This window comes from Podospora pseudoanserina, chromosome 1 (genome assembly GCF_035222485.1).
Source record: "Podospora pseudoanserina strain CBS 124.78 chromosome 1, whole genome shotgun sequence".
Taxonomy (NCBI): domain Eukaryota; kingdom Fungi; phylum Ascomycota; class Sordariomycetes; order Sordariales; family Podosporaceae; genus Podospora; species Podospora pseudoanserina.
The window spans coordinates 8,020,423-8,040,038 of NC_085920.1; the positions used below are offsets into that span (position 1 = coordinate 8,020,423).

General features: G+C 52.5%; 7 protein-coding genes across 7 annotated transcripts; 3 read left to right on the forward strand and 4 right to left on the reverse strand.

Annotated features, from left to right (window-relative positions):
• Window positions 1-50: 50 nt before the first annotated feature.
• On the forward strand, window positions 51-2,345 carry ALG10 (glucosyltransferase). The gene is made up of 5 exons (XM_062943483.1): window positions 51-415; window positions 467-560; window positions 608-1,138; window positions 1,192-1,329; window positions 1,384-2,345. Exons 1-5 carry the CDS (start codon window positions 116-118, stop codon window positions 2,187-2,189), a joined length of 1,869 nt encoding a protein of 622 aa, XP_062806606.1. The 5' UTR covers window positions 51-115; the 3' UTR covers window positions 2,190-2,345.
• A 306-nt stretch (window positions 2,346-2,651) lies between these two features.
• Window positions 2,652-3,122, reverse strand: QC764_122500 (uncharacterized protein; the record flags this gene model as incomplete). Its single annotated transcript, XM_062943484.1, has 1 exon — window positions 2,652-3,122. The coding sequence occupies one exon, from the start codon at window positions 3,120-3,122 to the stop codon at window positions 2,652-2,654; it is 471 nt and encodes a 156-aa protein (XP_062806607.1).
• A 4,090-nt stretch (window positions 3,123-7,212) lies between these two features.
• QC764_122510 (uncharacterized protein) lies at window positions 7,213-8,404 on the reverse strand (the record flags this gene model as incomplete). Its single annotated transcript, XM_062943485.1, has 2 exons — window positions 7,213-7,983; window positions 8,039-8,404. 2 exons carry the CDS (start codon window positions 8,402-8,404, stop codon window positions 7,435-7,437), a joined length of 915 nt encoding a protein of 304 aa, XP_062806608.1. The 3' UTR covers window positions 7,213-7,434.
• An 801-nt stretch (window positions 8,405-9,205) lies between these two features.
• Window positions 9,206-11,431, reverse strand: FOL1 (trifunctional dihydropteroate synthetase; the record flags this gene model as incomplete). Its single annotated transcript, XM_062943486.1, has 3 exons — window positions 10,522-11,431; window positions 10,252-10,460; window positions 9,206-10,190 (listed from the first exon to the last, which is right to left on the reverse strand). Exons 1-3 carry the CDS (start codon window positions 11,107-11,109, stop codon window positions 9,206-9,208), a joined length of 1,782 nt encoding a protein of 593 aa, XP_062806609.1. The 5' UTR covers window positions 11,110-11,431.
• On the forward strand, window positions 11,255-13,258 carry QC764_122530 (uncharacterized protein). Its single transcript, XM_062943487.1, has 3 exons — window positions 11,255-11,816; window positions 11,918-12,179; window positions 12,253-13,258. Exons 1-3 carry the CDS (start codon window positions 11,642-11,644, stop codon window positions 13,124-13,126), a joined length of 1,311 nt encoding a protein of 436 aa, XP_062806610.1. The 5' UTR covers window positions 11,255-11,641; the 3' UTR covers window positions 13,127-13,258.
• Window positions 13,259-14,315: 1,057 nt separating this feature from the next.
• On the forward strand, window positions 14,316-15,713 carry QC764_122540 (uncharacterized protein; the record flags this gene model as incomplete). The annotated part of the gene is made up of 2 exons (XM_062943488.1): window positions 14,316-14,471; window positions 14,535-15,713. 2 exons carry the CDS (start codon window positions 14,316-14,318, stop codon window positions 15,711-15,713), a joined length of 1,335 nt encoding a protein of 444 aa, XP_062806611.1.
• Window positions 15,714-16,041: 328 nt separating this feature from the next.
• On the reverse strand, window positions 16,042-18,672 carry QC764_122550 (uncharacterized protein). Its single transcript, XM_062943489.1, has 5 exons — window positions 17,704-18,672; window positions 17,522-17,554; window positions 17,297-17,458; window positions 16,937-17,238; window positions 16,042-16,853 (listed from the first exon to the last, which is right to left on the reverse strand). Exons 1-5 carry the CDS (start codon window positions 18,194-18,196, stop codon window positions 16,440-16,442), a joined length of 1,404 nt encoding a protein of 467 aa, XP_062806612.1. The 5' UTR covers window positions 18,197-18,672; the 3' UTR covers window positions 16,042-16,439.
• Between the last annotated feature and the right edge of the window lie 944 nt (window positions 18,673-19,616).

Sequence of the window (19,616 nt, forward strand, 5' to 3'; positions counted from 1 at the left end):
ACGGACCCTGTGGGCCAGGGGACAGTTGTAAGATGGCCAAAAGAGAGGCTTCTAATTTCTCAACACATCAACCCTTGAACAAGCACATGCTCGCAGCAAACACCTTGTCGATGTCATGGTTGGCTCTTTACAAGATCTACTTCTGGCTTTTGTCAATGATGCGCAGAGAAATCTGAAGGATGCCTTCGATATTTGGGCTCAGAGCTTACGCGCCCAAGCTCTGGTGACAGTCATTCTTACATCAACATTTCTAGCATGGATCATCTGCCCACCAGTAAAGACTTCAGCATCGCCTTCACAAATAAAATCGCCATGGGTCTCATATGCTCTCGTCAGCACTTCATTATTTCTGCTCAGCCTATCTGGCGGAGCTTGGACGCTCCTGGTTAATCGCTATGTTCCAGAACCGTATCTTGTAAGTCGGGTTAGCCAGCCCCTGATGATCTGGGGTGCTAACGTGTCATAGGACGAGTTCTTCCATATACCCCAAGCACAGGTATACTGCGAAGGGAGATACCGGCAGTGGGATGACAAGATCACTACCCCTCCCGGCCTGTACGGTTTTTACCTATTGCCCCTTTTCCTCATTTCATGCCCGCTAATTCCGGGGTGACTATCAGCTACCTCTTTTCCGTGATATACAACAAGATAACAATGCTCACATGTGAAACCTCGACCTTGCGTTTCCACAATCTCTCGGTTGTTCTAGTAATTGTTGCTGCTGCAGCGCAATGCCGCAATCTGATCGAAAGGAGGCAGGCTGAGCGGGTCGGCAAGGTTGCTTCAACAAACATGTCCCTATACTCGTTTCACACGGCCATCAACATCGCCTTGATGCCAGTTATCTTTTTCTTCTCGGGTCTCTACTACACTGATCCCCTGTCGACCTTGGCGGTGCTTCTCTCTTACCGACACCATCTGCAACGAGTCGGGCCGGAACGACCAGGTCTTTTGAGTGATGTGTGGACTGTCATCTTGGGTGTGGCTGCCCTCTTCATGCGCCAGACCAATGTCTTCTGGGTTGTCGTCTATATGGGCGGCTTGGAGGCTGTTTACACTCTGCGGTCTGTCAAGCCAGGTGCTCAAGAGTTTCTCACTACACTTCATGACCCGCCACTGAGCAACTCAGGGCCTGATGGTGAGTTTTCTTGCCAGTACGTTGATGCGGTTACGCATAGGCTGACTTTTTAGACTGGTTCTTTTGTCTCCTCACCATTGCTGTGACTGCTCTCTGCAACCCGGCCAAGGTCCTGCGCCAGATATGGCCTCACCTCACTATTCTCGGTCTATTCGCTGGCTTTGTAGCCTGGAACGAAGGCGTTGTTCTTGGTGGGTTCACCTTTGCTTTGTTCTTCTCACGGGCCGCTACTAACGTTGCTTCAGGGGATAAATCTAACCACATCGCAACCATTCACCTCGCTCAGATGCTCTACATCTGGCCTTTCTTCGCCTTCTTTTCCCTGCCCCTATTCGTCCCTTCCATTCTTGGGTTCATCACACGCCCTCTGCAAACTATCCGCTCACTCATTCTCCGCCCCAACGCCCTGTTCACCATCCCCTGGGCCCTCCTCACCGCCCTCCTGTCCGCAGCAGTAGTCAGGTACAACACCATCATCCACCCCTTCACCCTCGCAGACAACAGGCACTACATGTTCTACATCTTCCGGTACACCATCCTCCGCTCCCCGCTCATCCGCCTCCTGCTGGTGATCCCCTACACCGTAGCAAGATGGCTCGTATGGGGAAGCCTGTCCACCACCACCCCACCAACAACACAACCCTCGGGGCCAAAACCACGGACTGCTCCCGCCCAGCCAAAGGCAGCTCCTGAGAGCGATGGGCAATTGACCCTGCTCGACTCCCCCTCTTCAGTCTCAGACACCACCCCCACCACATCAACGGCCATCCTCTGGCTTCTGACCACCGCCCTCTCTCTCGTTACCGCCCCGCTAGTTGAACCCAGGTATTTTATTCTGCCCTGGGTATTCTACCGGCTGCTGGTCCCTTCCTGGTCTTTTGCCTCCGTTGGCATCGGCAAAAGGATCGATCTGCGGCTCGTTCTCGAGACGACCTGGTTTGTAGGTGTCAATGCGGTGACCATGTACCTGTTTCTGTTTAGGCCCTATGTATGGAAGGATAGTGAGGGGAATGTACTCGATTCGGGGAGATTGCAGAGGTTTATGTGGTAGAGGGGGTTGCGGCTATGGGTGTGGGTAGATTTGGGGACTGGCGTCAGCAGGTTGTAAACAAACACAGGTTAAGCCTCTCTTTGATTGGTGGTAGTGATGCTGAGTGTGAAGAACACAACAACTTCATTGTATTTTTCTCCAAAAATACTCCCATATGCAGACATCTACCTGCTGTCCTATTATGCGGGCCTCGTCCTCCCAATATGTCCCATGCTACGCCAACTGTAGTTTCTTCCCTTATTTTTTTGAGGCCTCTTATACCCGAGGCAGTCGCTCCACCCAGTCCTGTTCCTTGTTTGTAACGTAGTTATGTATATGTATAACTTCCCATGATTCCGTGACCGCCCATCAATGTTTATCCAATAACCCAATCATACAACCCAACGCCATGTCAACAAAAAAAGAATAATCCCCCCAGAAAAATGCCATGTTTCAACCTCATGTCGTGCTGTTAACTCAACATCACAGGCTTAGTCTGTCCAACGAGAGCCTATCCCCACTCCGGACCCTTCGTACAACACCCAGCTTGAAGAACTTTTCCTCCCCTGTGGCAGTTCTTCCACCAATATACAGCTTCTCTGTCCCTAGTGCATCTCGAAACCCTTCACTGCTGCTGTCGCTTCCTCGCCTTCTTCCTCCCGAGTGCGGAATGGGTATGCCGGCGGTATGGTGATGTCGTGGGGAGTGCAGTGGCAGCTGTCCAATCACCCCTGTTCGAGAGGCAGATGTTGACGTCGAAGGCGAAGTAGCCTGTGATTGCGCAGCAGTGGCCGAGGCGGATATCGATCGTGGCGTGGCGGTAGACGATGATCCTACTCCTGAGGAAGCCTGATTGGTGTGCTTATTTGGTTGTTGTGCTGATAGGGCCGAGGGTGGCTGTTGACGGAATGCGGCAAAGAAGGTGGACAGGAAAAAGGGGCGTTGGGAAGACATGGCGGTCGGCTATGCGGTGATGGAGAAGGGGGTGAGAAGACCCCTATCACTTGTTTTATCGCAGTCTTGGTGTTTGGTGTTGGCGTAGCTGGAGCGATGATAACCTCTTCTTTCCTCGCACTCCCGTAAGGATTGATTGTTTTACAGGTCTTCGGTCGAAATATGGGTCGTGGTCCTTCTTCTTGATGCTTGGACTCGCGCTCGGTCGAAGTCTAAATCCGTGCGGCGAGAAAATACCGTCGATGTCCGTCCTGTTGGGCTGTGAAGTCGCCCCTATCGATGACTGGCTTCGAATGCTTGACTCGTGGAAATGGCCAGTGGGCGCTCGGTCGTGTCGGTACAGGGTGTGTAGGCAAGTCGCTGGACGAAGAACAGATAAATGTAAGGCGACGAATGATTCGTAGGGTTCCTGCGCGAAAAAATCGAAAGTCGGTGAAGTGAAGTCGTGGGTGGTGGCACAAGATGTATGAAATCGCAGCCGCTTGTTCCCGTGCGTGGGATGTCGTTCTGACGTCGAGTCGACGCCCAAAAGATGGTGGGCTGTGGCAGGGTTGCCCTTTGCTCGTGTTTCTTGGCGTTTGTTCCGCTTAGCTATTCTCGGCCATTCCCGGGACTGGCGGACCAATGGATGGCTGCCAATGCCGAGCTCAGAATCGCGGGGCAGGCAGTGGGCCTTAACGCGCTATCCACTGTGGACCTGGCAATTGACCGCCTGTTGATTGGCTCAGAACGGCTATCCTTTGTGCGGGGGAACCAGGGCACTGACAGCACAACTTCGGGCTTCTTAATTCCAGTGGACTTTGCAGGTGACAGCTCAGCGAGTTACCTGGTGATCTGGAAAGTAAATGCAGACCATGGGAGGGGTCGGGTGCCCCAAAAATGCAACAACATAAACAATTCTTGGATATCAGTCATGCCCGACTGGTGTGTCGAGCCGGTCGGCCGGCGGAACTTCATCCTCATCTCCGACGTCCCAACCACCAACGACTCTGAGCTAGACGGGGGATGAAGCGATATATCAGTCATTTCCAAGAGAGTCCTCGATCTGATACTCAGCAGTCGATGACCACATTCTGCAGTTGCTAAAAGGGCAATCCTGATTCCACCAACACTACCACCAATCCCAGGCTATCTAAGGATCTCGGCACCTTGAACCCATGCAGTGTGGCAGCATTGGCAACCAAATTTTAACAAGATGTGTGAGAAGTGGAGGGCAAGTTGTGGTCTCCCTGAAACTTAAAAGTCAATAACAAACAATTGTCGGTCAAGAACCCAAGGGCAGCTTAATGCCCACGTGCTAGCCCTCGATACCTTGGCCGGTAAGGGCCAAGGCCGATATTGATAATACCTTCCTCTCTATTACTTGATAGCCGAAGTGTCCATTTAACTTGAATTCATGTGTTCAACATCGGCATCAACAACGACACATAATATCGGTCATGTTTGTCCCCTTTCTCGCTACCTATAATTATCAACCTCTATCTTCACGCATCTCTAGTATCTTTGGATAGGCCCTATGTATGACGACTGTGAACAAGACGTTGTATAGAGAGTGAAACCATCTTCGGCTGTACAAGGTCCCCAGACCAGAAGAGCTTTTCACGATACACCATAATGCTACACACATCTCACAAGCCACATCCTTGAACAGTAATGTGACAACAAGATCACACCAATTGCGGTCATACTAATAAAACAAGCTTGTACAACCTAGAGCTATGACATCGAGAGCCGCAACAACTCTCATAAGCACACTCTGGACAGAATAACTGCCGCTGTAAGCTAGATAAAATGTATTATAATTGTTGACTTATACCTTTTGAAAAAAAAAAAAAAATAGACCTCGATAAAGAACCAACAACCCTCAAACAATAATCAGAACGCCCATGAACTACCTTCCAAGGCCTATTACTTACCTGTTGGGGCGTCTTCCAGATACTATTCCGTTGACTTACTTTTGCGGTGCCAAGTATTTTGTCCACAACGTGATAAGGCACCTTACCTGATGGGCGAATTTGAAGTACCCCAGTCATCTCACCCAGACACTTTGAGCAGAGATCATTAGTCCCTGACATTTGTCTAAGTGAATCTCGAAAGCTGTCTGTATCTCCAACCTGAAAAAGTACCTTGCAACAACATGTAGCCAACAAGTATAGAATGACCTCGCTGGATACTATCTGCCTAGGTCTGTGGATTTTGCGGGATAGGCCTGGACATGAGAAAACAGCCAAGAAGGTCTAAGAGGTGTCAAGGGATAATTGAACGTTCTGAAACTATCTCCTGGGGCTTGTGTTTGGTGTTTGGTGTAGCGATGTGTCATTCTGGTCTGGAAATGTGATGGTATGACCTACTTAGGGGTCTATTGTGCTTCGTAACTCCCAGATTCGCCCTCTTTGTGTGTGGTACAATGTAAAGCACTGCCCAGCCCTCGGGCTTTAGTCATCTATTTTCAGACAAGTCAGGTATCGGCCACATCCTGCGACAGTATTCTGTCTGGTCTTTCTGTGTGGTGTGCGCCAGCATGAGCCTCTCCGTACACATTCGGACATCAAGTTGATAGAACACAGGCCAAGGCTATGGTCAACGGTGCCATGTTGCAGGGCTGGTTCTGAGCTTCAGGTTGAAACTCTACGACACCAGGCGTCCAGGACCGGAAGCACAAGGCTGCCATGGCCTGAGCAGGCAGGTGGGTAAGGTGATGAGATCCATTTTCAGTATAAGAGAGGCCAGCACCGTCCTCTTCATCAGCATTGGAATCTGTCTCTATCATCAACTCAAATATCGATATCAACAATCCACTCCTTCACAGGACTTCTGGAAAGTCCAAAACACATTCTCTTCATTTGATCATCTCACTTTGGGGAAGCACTCCTTTTCAAACAGTCTTGAAATTCAACCTCTGGAAGGTTTGTTTGCTTCACGTTCTCTTTTGAATCCTTAATCGGCTTATGGCAAGCCTCGAACACTCCCTCTAACATCTGTCTCAACGTACCTTACATTTCCTCAGCCGTCTCTCTCAGGTTGACCTTCTCGAAGAGCCCCGGTCAAGCAGAATTCAATCTAACAGAGCTATTGAAAATGAAGCACACCATTGCCCTCATTTCCCTCATCGGTCCAGCCAGCGCTGCTCGTCTCCCCAAGCCAACATCCGAAACAGCCATTTCACACAGCAATAAGAACAACAAGATCGGCGCTTCTCTTGGAAACGTAGCCGGAGGCGTAGCCAGCGGTGGAATTCTCCTCGTTATCGAGCATCTTCTCAGCCAGTGCGATGAACAGGAGATCCAGCCAACTGTAAACGCTGCGCAAGCCCCCTCAAAAGCGAAGTGTACGGCGCAGAATCCGATTCAACCGCAAGCGCCCATCTCGCCGTCCGGATTCTGCCCCAGATTCTCCAAATGTCGATAGCGCAGCTAAAGTTGACAGGACAGAAAAGGTTGACGACACAGCAGAGGTTGATGACAGAGACGGAAAGACTGACGGGTTCGCCAAAGAAGTGGCAAAGGGTGTTCTTAGTGATGAGATTGTGAATCGCATCGAGGATGTAATCGACGTCGTCAAGGGCAAGATTTTCGGCCATGGTGGTGAGGATGATGTTGTCGACGATGCTCAGGAGGATTCCCCAGTGCAGAAACGGGATCTTCTCTCTCTATCCGCCCTGTGTGAAATTCCTCCAAGACAAATAAGCTCAATTCCCGCAAGAGGAGCTCCCAGATGACGCCAATCGCAACCTGATTCGGGCGCGGGCTCCCCGTTTTGGTCGTACTGGTGGACTCTCTCGTGATGGCCAGGTGGGTAAGGAGCTGTCTGGGGGCTCTTCTGTCGGCTCTTCCTCGGGAGGTTCTTCCATCGGCTCTGCCGCTGAAGGCTTTGCTGGTACTGTTGCAGGTGGTGTTGCCACTGGTGGTATACTTCGTGGATTAGAGAAGGCCGTCAGCGAGGGAGATCAGGTATCGGCAGCGACTGTTCCATTACCTGCAGAGCCCTCTGACGAAGCGGTTGCGGCATGCACGACGCGAGGGGAGACGGTACCAATCCATAGGTAGTTACCGGAGCGGAAAACCAGGGGCAAAGGGATGGATATATCATATCGGAGAACACTCGTTTCATTGCAAGACCCTTATTTGATTTTTCTAGCCATTCATTCATGGATGGCAATAGAACCTAGATCGCGGCTTGTTGTTTTCATCGAGCAAAATGTAGAATTCCCAACAGGCGGTTATGTTTCGCAACTCCCATCCACAAATTCACACTTCTTCCACAACTTGCTTCATACATCATCAATCACCCCAAAATATGCCGACAGCGAAATTCAAACCCGTCCCTTCAGCAATCCCGCCAACACCTCCCTCAACTCCGTCTCCCCCCTCCGAATCTCTCCACCCGGCGTCGGCTCCGGATTCAAAAACAAGATCCCCCCCTCCAAGAAGCTCTGGTTCATCTCCGTATACTCCCTCGCAACATGCTCAGAAAACATCTGCCGGTAATAATCCAACAGCCCCTCCTGAGGAATGACTCTCATATCCACCTCTTTCCCCAGCAACTCCTCAAAGATCTTCTTCACATCATTCGAGTTGTAGCTCTGGCCCTGAAGCTCAAAGATGTAAGGATTGCTCTTGGGGGGGGCAGTAGACAACAGCTCTTGAGCGCACGTCTTGCCAATATCCCTCACGGCAATGTGCGGGAAGGGGAAATCGGCCGGGGAGATGGTAGAGTAGAAGAAGGGCTTGTCCGAGAGGAGATTGGGGAGTTCGGAGGCCCAGTTTTCCATGAACCAGCAGCAGCGGACAAAGACCTTTTGGATGGAGGCGGGCAGGGTGGAGATGGTGGTTTCAGCAGCGTGGTTTGCTTTTAATTCACCCTGGTCACATTTTGCGTTAGCATTCTATGAACGGGAAGGGAAAGGGTGATATTACGGTTCCAGAGGAGTACTGGGCCCCCATTGTGCTCATCAGGACGATCTTCTTGATGGTCGAGGACTTGAGGATGGCGGTTTTCAAGTTCTCGGTTTGTCGTTTGGCGTGCTCAAAGACATCGGCGTCGGTATACGTGTTAGGGGTTGTGTGGAAAAGCAGGTCGCTGGGAGGAAGTTCGAGGGAAGGGTCGTCAATGTCGCCTTGGAGGGCTGTAAATTGGGGGTGGGACAGTAAATCTTCCGGGACCTTGGATAAGTCGCGGTATATGCCGTGTATCTTGACCGAGGGATCAAAAAGAGAGAGCAGAGCCCGAATGGTGGCGAGGGAGGTCTTGCAAGAGGCGGGGATGATGGTAATGGTCGGCATTTTGATTACCTGAACGTTGTTGTTGGTGCTCGTGTTGGTGAGTGGATGGTAAAAGTGCTGCTGTTGTAGTCCTCGTCGTGGACAGAGTGGATGGACCTCTATTACTACTGATCAATGAGATCTTTATAGATGTGTGGTTCATGAATATATTCCACCTTGTCAGCCGTGGCTTTCCCGATTCGTCAACGCCGACGTCAATGTCGACGTACGCGTACATTGCCAAGATCTCTTCATCTTTGTCGCTGGTGCCTACCAGATCGCAATCTCGCCCAAGAATCGTTGCTATTGACGCCTCGCCGGCATGTAGTCGTCACGGAATGCGATGTTGAAGCCAATCGACTTGATAGTGTTTTGTAATCAACATTTACTCAGCAGTGTATAGTAAGCAGACTTGTGTAAGCAGCGACACAATTAGCAGATGCCAAGCAGCGCCTTCTTTCAGCCCTGAGGCTGCCAGTCCAGACTATGCCGCCCTTGGTATTCCAAGGCCCAGCCCTGCAACTGGAACCCGTCATCAGAGTCGGTACCACCACGCAAAGCTGGCGTAGGTATCGGTGTCGGAGGCCGCGGGTTCCAGCATGCGTGACCATGCGCGTCCCGACCGCTTCACTGAATCAATGAGGGTTCAGCCTCTGTTCAGAAAACGGGTGATTTCCCCAGCTCCATCCGTTTTAGCAACCCATGTAGAGTCAAAAAGACCTCCTTTCCTCTTGTTGAACCCATATACACGGAGTGAGTATCTACAGAAACAGTTTGCCCTCGCAGTAATGTTGAATTTCGTCCCATTTTGATTTCCCAGAATCAATACCGCCAGATAGCATCCGCCATCGCTACCACCTGCGCCATCTCCCTGACATCATGGACCCTCACCACGTCCGCTCCTCCTTGAACAGCAGCCGCAACTGTCGCGGCCGTGCCCCATATTCTCTCCTTCGGCGTCGGTACGCCTGTCACCCTCCCAATGAAGCTCTTCCTGCTGGACCCGACAAGCCACGGCAGACCTTGCAACCCAGGCCAGAACCTGAGCTCATCCAAGTGCCTCAGCACATCGACATTTTGCCAGCCAACCTTGGCGAAGCCTAACCCAGGGTCAAGCACGATCCTCCACCGTCTAACACCAGCCGTCTCGGCAGCCGCTACCCTCTCCACCAGTTCCTTAGCAATCCCGCCGATGAGCCCTCCTTCAGAATCAGGGTACTCAGCAAGATTGTTCATCGTCGCCGGTGTCCCCCTCATGTGCATCAGACAGATGGTTGTCCCCAACCTAGCAACAGTAGGCAACATCTCCGGGTCCATGCTTCCACCAGAGACATCGTTCACAATATCAGCGCCGGCGGCAACGGCAGCCTCGGCGACAGATGCTCGGTAGGTGTCCACACTAATGAGCACCGGCCTATCTGAGAAATGAGAGCGGATGAGCTTGATAGCCGGGAGCACTCGGTTGAGCTCTTCCTCCACTGAAACCTCGGGGCAGTTAGGGGCGGTTGACTGCCCGCCAACGTCAATCATGGTGGCGCCTGCGTCCAAGAAGGATCGTATGTTGGAGATCAAAGTTTGCTCCTCAAGGGATGTGTTTTGGCCGCCATCAGAAAAGGAGTCAGGGGTCATGTTGAGGATGCCCATGACGTGTGTTTTCCGGGCTGGATTGAGAGCCATGATGGGGGGGTGGTGTGCTGACAACGGGGTCATAGTGGTGATAGGAGTAGTAGAAGAAGGCAGGGCATCAAGTAAGTCCCGGGTTAGGGTCCATGGTCGGTCGGGGTCCAGAGGCTTGTCGGGGATAAGTCTAGGGAACCGTTGTAAGTCAAGGGTTCGTGCCAAGATAAAACGGTCAAAACAGGACTTACTCAGCAAGAGGCTTCAAGACAAACTCCCTTTCCGGGATTCCAATGTGAGGAATTGTGAGGCGCTCATGGTTGAACTTGATGTTGTCATAGAGAAGGATATCGAGGTCAATGTTACGCGGGCCCTTGTCAATGATCTTTTTGCGACCAAGGGAGTTCTCGATATCTTGGAGAGCATCCAGAAGGGCAAGTGGCTCAAGAGTTGTCTCAACCTGAGGTTTTCTTTTAGTTGCGGGTCTGATTGGTATAACGGGGGTCGGAGACCAGACGTACCTCACAGGCACCATTGACGAATCTATCCTGGTCTAGCACATACATGGGCTCCGTCTCCCACAGGCTGCTTGTGCGCTTGACCTTGATGCCCCGCGCATCCAGCTCGGCGCAGGCCTTTTCTATCCAGCCAATACGATCCCCCAAGTTGCTTCCCAGGGCGATATATGCCAGCCGCTTCCGCGCCGGATCTGGGGGAGGCGGGCTGGCCATCTTGGCAGGCAGGTTTACTTCCTTGGGCTTAAAGCTGCGCGGGAGAGTATATTTTTTGAAGCCGAACGAATCTGTTAAAGAGGGTGCTGTCTGGGAAAATTGCCGCTGTTCAATCCTGCTTAGGCGCAGGTTCTGGCAGGAATGGCATACATGTCTGGCACTAGGTAAACTTTGTCGGGGTTGTCTCAATGACCCTGCGGCGATACGTGTGAAGCTCTTCATATTCTGCCGCAGTGAAGTCACCGACCGAAGTCGAGAAGTGGCTCTGTGAGTTGCTCCAGACCCGACCTTCGGAGTCTCCACCGAAAGAAATGCGGAAAGGGTTAGGGTTGAAGGCGCGGTTGACCTTATCCGTTTAAGGATTCTCAGCTGTGTCATTGGAACAACAGCCAACAGGCGGATGTGGTGGTGTCTCGGGTTCAACTCCGGGTCATGCACTTGATTACCAGCGCGCCGGGCCTGAAGGTTTCCGACGCCCCGTAGATGGAATTCCAGGGGGCGGCGAACAGAGGAACCAGCAAGAGGGACTCGGGAACATCCGTTGTCATCGAAGGCGAGCCAGACATGTGGGAACCATCACCTGTTGACTGTGACCGTGAAACTCTCCTACGTGCAACCGTCGCCGTTGAAACGTCTGGCCTGGTCGTTGTTGATCAAGGCCTTTCAAGTGTCAATGTTCGCTATAATAAAATTAACCATGCCTTGGCTTGCCGGGTGACTTGAGAATGACAGTTTCAACGAGGACAAACTGAACCGATGCCTCGGTCTGTCTTCGACCTCCGCAGTTCGGTCGCGCAGCCGAGTACCCCCAGCGTTCCCATGATCGCCTAATAAAGCTTAGCGTAGGGGCGCGGGCAACCTCGGCACGGCGGTGATCGTGGCCAAGGCTCAGCGTACCCCGGATTCCAAGATGCGTGTGCCTCCACAGATCCAACTGATTGATAACTGGCCTTCTTCCTCGTGCTTCGTCTTGTGTCTTTTTTGTTTTTCAGCAGCGAGATTTTTAACCTTTTTCTTTTTCACCAACACTTATTCTACCATTTCCCGTTTTGGAGTATTCACATCAGTCATCATGGCCTCTCCTCGTAAGTTCACCTCGAACCTGAATCACCCCGCGCGCACCGGCTCTCCCCTTGGCGCATTCGAACGACCAACTGGGCGCTAACGTGAGGTTTTCACTTTGTAGAGCAGATTCGCACCGACATCACCGATCTCTTCGGGATCAAGCACCCCATCCTCCTCGCCGGCATGAACGTCGCCGCTGGCCCCAAGCTGGCGGCGGCTGTCACCAATGCCGGCGGTATGGGTGTCCTCGGTGGTATCAGCTACACCCCCGAGATGCTCAGGGAGCAGATCGATGAGATCAAGAAGCACCTTAACGACAAGAAGGCTCCCTTCGGTGTCGATCTCCTTCTTCCCCAGGTTGGCGGCAACGCCCGCAAGACCAAGTAAGACCATTCCCCAGGCGCCGACAGACCATTCATTCCTCTTCTCTCTTGCTGACCCTTTGCGCTTTTTCAGCTACGATTACACCAAGGGCAAGCTTGACGAGTTGATTGACATCATCATCGAGTCCGGCGCCAAGCTCTTCGTTTCCGCCGTCGGCGTTCCCCCCAAGCACGTCGTCGAGAAGCTCCACAAGAACGGCATCCTCTACATGAACATGATCGGCCACCCCAAGCACGTCAAGAAGTGCCTCGACCTCGGTGTCGATATCATCTGCGCTCAGGGTGGCGAGGGTGGTGGCCACACCGGTGACACCCCCACCACCGTCCTCATCCCCACCGTTGCTCAGCTCGTCAAGGGCCACAAGTCCCCATTGACTGGCAAGCCCGTCCAGGTTGTTGCCGCCGGTGGTATCTGGAACGGTCAGCTCCTCGCCTCTGCGCTCATGATGGGCGCCAGCGGTGTCTGGGTTGGTACCCGTTTCGTCCTCTCCAAGGAGGCTGGTGCCCCCAAGGCCCACAAGGAGGCCGTCCGCACCTCGGGCTTCGATGACAACATCCGCACCACCATCTTCACCGGTCGCCCCATGCGTGTCCGCGCCAACCCCTACATTGTTAACTGGGAGGAGGACCGTGTTTCCGAGTTGAAGCAGTGCCTCGCCAAGGGCAAGATCCCCCACGAGGTCGACCTCGATAAGCTCATGGCTGGTGAGGTCCCATCGATTGCCGACCTCAAGAAGATCGGCCTCGTTGCTGCCTCAACCCCCGACAACGCCGAGGTTGATGTTGATGACCTCCTTGACTCCCTCATGCCCCACCTTATGGGCAAGTGCGCCGCCGTTGTCAACGAGGAGAAGTCAGCCAAGGAGATCGTTGACGAGTTTGTCAACGATGCCGTTGCCGTCATCAAGAGGGGCAACGCCCAGCTCGTCAGCTTGCCCAAGCTATAGAGTGTGGGAGGATATGATGGATTGGCTTTCTTGACTGTACTATAGCGTCGTTTCTGCACATATAATGACATTTCACGATTTGAATACTCCAAGTCTATGTTCACTCAAATGTTTTGGCCTGATTTTTTACGTTCGAAAGTCGATTGCAAACTGTTTCGCAGAATTCCTTACAGGCTCGGCTTGGAGCTCCACCCACTTCGGACCCCTGCCGAGACCGATCAACCAAAGCCAATAAAGTCTCGGTCGGGGGAATGTGGGGCCGGCCGCGATTCTGGGTCGGTGTCCGGCCCACGACCCAACAGCAAAACTCGGCAAAGACAAATGGCGGTTTTGAGAAGTTGGTGGGAAACGGGCGGCCATGCACCTCACGAAGCGGCAGTTGGAGAGCTATGCACTTCTCACAAGCACCACGATTTTCTCATTGGTCAGGCTGTCGTCGACCCCAACTTTGGAGGGCACAGGAGGGCACAGCTTTGACCCCGGGTTTACCCACATATGTTTCTTTGTCGATTCTCTCAAACTTACAAAAGTCTCTCTAGCCATGGTAAAGACCCGACCACCTTCTAACCCCAACCTCAGGCCACCTGATGGGGTCTTATGCCGGGCGTCACACAAGGTGTCTATGGCTGGGGATGGACATTAGATGATCCCTTTCTTTTGGCTGGCACCCGTCCCCCCAAGTCCTGTTGTTTCCTTTGTTTACAATCCTTGCAGATCATCACCGTCATCGTCTCATACCAAGAGCCTCATATGACCATCATGGCCGACCTCTCAGCCACGACCGCAGCCCGCAGCCCGCAGCCCGCATCTGTTTTGTTCCTGCACGTTCCCTGGACCAGAGTGTACCCGCCTTTGGAACTGAGAATAGCCAGCTATAGACTACCACTTTGCTTGAACCTGGCGGGCCAGGTGATGCTGACGCTGTATATTAGCTGATCTCATCCTACAGGTTTCAATTCTCTCCGTCTCTCTCTCTCTCTCTCTCCTTTTTTTTTTTTGTACTTCACTATCCGTTGTTGAAGACGTCAACAACTTCCTTTCCTTTCTACCTCTTTGCGTTTCTTCACAGCCCTAGAGGCTTTATTTTTCATTCCTTTGCACTTCCGTGCCAGTCGTTCCTTGACTTTGCCTTTCAAAAGATCAGGGGCAGGTTCCCGATTTACTTACGTTCCTTTTCAGTTCAGACAAAATGAGAGGCTTCGGTGCAGGTGGTGATGGTGGGATGGTGGGCATGGTTCTCAAGGTTGCGCCTGTCGTGTGCTCCTTTTTCGCTTTTGTTTTTTTGGCCGTTGCCTTGTCGGCAGGAAGCTCACCGAATTATATTGAAGGGTTGAGTGTGATTAACGTATGTCAAACTGTACCCTATATATCCCCCCCTGAATAAGGTTACTGACCAAACACCCCCAAGTTCAACATGTCTACCTTTGGCAAAAACCTCATCAAGGCCCCCAACGTCCAAGAAGCCGCCCAAGGCGGCTGTGACAAAGCCGACAACGCCGTCACGGACGCGGGCAACGCTCTCGGCAACGTAGCCGGTGGTCTCGCCGGTGCTTTCGGCGGCAAGAAGGCCGAAGAAGACGCCAAAAAGGCCCTCAACGGCGCCTCGGACAAAGTCGGCGACGGCGTCGGCGCAGCCTGCGAAAAGGGTGCTGAAATCGCCGACAAGGCCGTCCGGCTCGGCCAGGACCTCGTCGACAAGGCCCTCGGCAGCGTCGCCAAAGCCATCGGCCTCAAGGAGTACTACTCCATCCACATCGGCGCCATGTGCGAAGGCATGTACGCGCCCCTCTTCTCCGACCCGGCCGCGGAGCCGAACGTGGAAAAGTGCACCAAAAAGTTCGTCGTCGAGCAGACCGACCTCTCCAAATCCCTCGACGCCTCCCTCAACGTCGGCCCCTTCAAGTTCAAGCTCAGCGACGTCGGCCTGATCGACACCATCCAGGACGCCCTGGACCTCATCCCCCGCGCCCTCGCGGCGATGGGCTTCTTCTTCCTCACCTCCGTCGTCTTCCTCGCCCTGGCGTTCCTAGGCTCGACCGCCGCCCTCGCCTCCGCCTTCGTCCCCGCCCTCGCCGCCCGCGAGACAGCCCTCATCCTGCCGACCCTCGTCTGCTTCGGAATCGGCTGGTTCCTCGCCGGGATCGGCACCCTCGGTCTCACCGCCGCCGCCGAAAAGATCAAAAACGCCGTCAACGAAGACGGCGCCAAGTTCGGCCTCTCGGCCGCGACCTCTCCGGGCCTCTACTTCCTCATCTGGGCCGCCGCCGTCCTCTCCACCCTCGGGTTCGCCACGCTCGCCTACGCCTGGTACAAGTCCCGCCACGTCAGCGGTGACCGCTCAGAGACAGACTCCGACCTCGACGAGCAAAAGCACGTTGCCAGAGGCCAGTACCCCATCATGCAGGGGAACTACCCGCCTTCTGAGCGGGGGAGCTACTACGGCGCCCAGGACGGACAGGACCAGATGCAGCAGGTGGATTTTGGCGGGCAGCCCCAGGGGCAGATGCGCCAGCAGGATGACACGTATCTCGGTCAGCCGGTGAACGACGGGAGGCCGAGCAAAGAGTATTACCAGCAGCAGCAGTAGAGCCCTTCAGAGAGACGGCTGGAGCTGTCTGAGCTCGTCCTTTCGTTATCTATCAACCGTCATTCGCCACTATGCATCGTCACCGGAGTTGGGGGGATTTAGGGCGTTTTAAGCATCTAATTTGCACTTTGGCTTGAAGCTGTACAACAACAGGCGTTCAGGGGAGCACTTCAGAGATCATCTTCCGTCATCACAGTCGTTATCGTCTACGCACACCTGCCAGTCATTCACTCACGATATAATAAAAATGTAATACCAGTAGAAAATACAGAATGTCGTTATTTGCGCGCATCAAACTCGCTGATACCGGGTGGGTGTGCAACAGATATAATAAAAACGTACTTGTATTACAACCAACACCCGGTTACCCCCCATGTCATTTTTGCCAGGAAACCCTAGGATCATAACTACTCATAACAACAAAACAGGGGAACGCATTCGTGGATTCAACGTCCCTCCTCATCCCAATAGCCCCCAAAAGAAAACATAAACCGGGAATAACAACAATAGCATATCGAAAACTACTGAGAAAAAAGCAGTCTCGCACCATCCCATGATCCCATTAAAAGAAAAAGTGGCAGTCTTTGTACCGTCCAGCCATTCCATGCCCCGTACCGCGCCATAAAAGTTTGCCACAGGCTTGATCGGATTTCTGTTTTTTTGTCACTCATCTGGCTCAACAAGGCAGAGCAAGCGCGGATGATTGTCGAAGGAAGCCTTGCTCACTTAAGCAGCGATCAAAGGCTCCTCCTCACCGGCCTTGGTAGGGGGAGCAATAGGCTCTGACTTGATGTCCTCCTTGGGAGCGACGGGGAAGTCAGTCGGCTTGAGCTCGGATTTGTGGCCATTCTCCTGACCAACAGCACCCTTGATCAAGGACTGAGCCTTGGCGGTGTAGTCGCCCATGTACTGCTTGGTAACCTGGGTGGCTTGCTCGGTGTTCTTCTGGACCAAGGAGCGGATCTGCTCGGTCTGGTCATTGATAATCTCACCAGCGTGCTGGATCTGGCTGTCGATAAGCTCCTGGTTGGTGGTGTAAATGAGAGGGGCGAAGAAGATGACGGAGGTGGCGATGAGAGCAAGACCCCAGTACGGGACAACCTTGACCAAGTAATACGAGATGAAGGCGCCGAGGGCAACCTAGCGGGACGAGTTAGCAAAGAGCTCCGAGTCTACAGCACCGAGAGCCGAAAATATAAGCTCAATCGCCAAGGGGAACTTACAGCAGCGGAAGCCCAGATGTTCTCAGCGAAAAGGATGCGTTGGGACTCGATCACACCAAAGTTGATAAGTTCGTTGACGTCGCCAATAACGGCATCAAGTGTCTCTCGGGGAACAGTGTAGTACTTGCGAGGGCGGAGCTGGGTAGCAAAGCCATTGTTCAAAATGGCTTTTCCGGCGATCTCGGCGGCAATGGTAACACCGAGGGCCATCCATGTGAGCTTGAGACCCCATCGGAGAACATCCAGGTATCTAACCGAGAAGATGAACGAGATGATTGTGAGGTAGGCAATTCCAGAGGCGCCTAAGAGCCTTCATCAGTACAGCTTTATATCTCGTTGGTGGATCCCACTTGAACGTACGAGGATTCTTCCATGACAACAGCTCCGAGAAGAAGGAGTGGTAATGAGTCAAGGGCTGGCCAGTAGCCGCGGTGTACGAAGGAGCGCGGCGAGAGTTGGCCAAGTTGGAAAGCTCATCCGTGGTTCTCGCGCCCTCGGCCTTGATGTTCTGAGCTACAGGGCCTGCAAGAAAAGTCGACGTCAGCATTTGCATGTGAGGATTAGGTGATGTGCAGCTTATCGTACCGCTGGTAACATTGTTGTAGGTGGCAGCAAGGTCTGCAGCAGTTATCGTCAGTTTAGGTCACAGGCGGAGAGGTATCGGCTGTCGTGGAGCTGTGAAACACCGGGGCTCGTGTTAGCTGGGTATCTTTGGGCGGACTGATTAAGGCAGCAGAAGAAAAGGAAGAGCTTCGTACGAACCTTACTGTTCTTGAGGGCATCCACGCTGGCATTCCCGTTCGCATGTCCGTTCGAAATGTCGGCCATTTTTGATGGATATGATGTCGTTGGGCGGGGATTATTGGTAGTTTGGCAACTGTCGAGAGACAAATTCTGGGAGTCGGGAACTGTTGGAGGGGAGCTTTCGACTGGCAGGCGACGGAGAAAACCCACAAGTGGTTGTGTGCGCTGAGGAAGTCGGTAGGAGGTGTAGACTACAACAAAGCTGTTGGTGAGTGGTGTAATTTCCTTGTGGCAGAATGATGTCTTTTGGATTGGGGGTTCCAGGAGACGATTTGAGGATGGCAAGATGAATTTAGAGGAAGAGGGAAAGCCAAGGTGGAGGAATGACGCGAGTGGGAGGAGCTCGAGACACCAGGGCTTGCTTCCAAGTTGCTGCCTCTTCGCACACGGTGCACCGACTGATCCGTCCCGATGCTCTCTGATAGCAGACACACTAGAGCTTGGATATGATAGCATAGAGGGGCACTGCAGGCAGTTTTGGCACAGCTCTGCCCCACCAATTCTTTTTCCCTTCAAACAGTCGGCGGCACGCAAGCACCACCTCAAGATGATGAGATCATTGCCAGCAGCCTCCCTCCAAAAACAGGATAGCCCGCCAGCCTATCAACGAGCTTCCCGATCTCCCACATTCGTTCAATTTTGCACTGTCGGTATCTTTTCAGCTACCTGCGATCACACAACAAATAATGATATTCCCTCCTGTCTTTGTTCTTTCTTCCTGTATTCCATCTTCCTCACCACTGCGATAAGCCCCTTGACTAAGAACAATTTTGCATCCAACTCTAGCGTAGCACCCTGACGTGCCTTGGCTCTCTCTCTTATCCCTTGTCCCCTGTCCCTCTCTTCGGTACGTGTCTCTTGGCCTGCTTGTGCCCTTCGAGTTCTAGCCCATAATGGATTTCACATGCTATTTTTTCCCACTTTGACGCGCCGTTTCGCCCCGGCAGCATCCTTGACTGCCCCTCAAAAATCCACTCTCTTCTTCTTGCTTCTTCCAGAACGTCCACACACCCCCAGCTCCGATAACCGATGACGTGGGTGAGAGCACACAAGCACACGACACCACTGACAACACCACACCAACTCAAACGACCCAAAAAATAAAAGAGGGATTTCCAGTGCAGCCAAGCGTCCCAGCCGGTTACCTCCATCAACATCAAAACCTGCAACGTAACCTCGCTTTTCTTAAACCTGCTCACGTCAACGGGATCTTCAGCAAGAGAGAAGGGACTTGACGCAGGTGAATCAAGTTAGCTTTTCTTGTCTACTGCAGGGATGGATGCTTGTGCATAACCCACTTTGGATGCACAGATCCACCTGTGAATAGCCTCACCACCTCCTGATATGGTCAAAGTCAACATTTGAGTATAAGGCAGTTTACACCGGAAGGCTTTCTTGAGAAACAAGTGGCCTATGCATCTTCATCAGCAATTTTATGCTAGTGGTGCAGCATAGCCAGCTACTTTCACGGGAAACAAAGCCCTCAGTTCCTCTTCTAATGCTTTCTGATTTAAGCAGTAGTGGGTACGCTATACACTATACTCAGGCTTATATACCTGTCATTCTCATCTCTACTCCCTTGATATCCCACCCTGCATTCACCGACTTCCCCTCTGTTTGTGCAAACTCAACATACCACAACAGCAACCCACAACCTATAAACTACTGGTATCTCATATTGTTTCAATAAACACAACCTTCTCCGCCTCGCCTGTGGACAGCTATTGTTCTTAACTGCATATATGGCATATGCCCCTCCTGAAATCCACCGAAGCAGTAACACGAAACCATCAAATTATATGTGCCCAAAAGAGAAAACTTGCGCCCAAGCGCCTCCAAATGAGGTGTAATAGAAGGAAAACCAAAAACACAACAT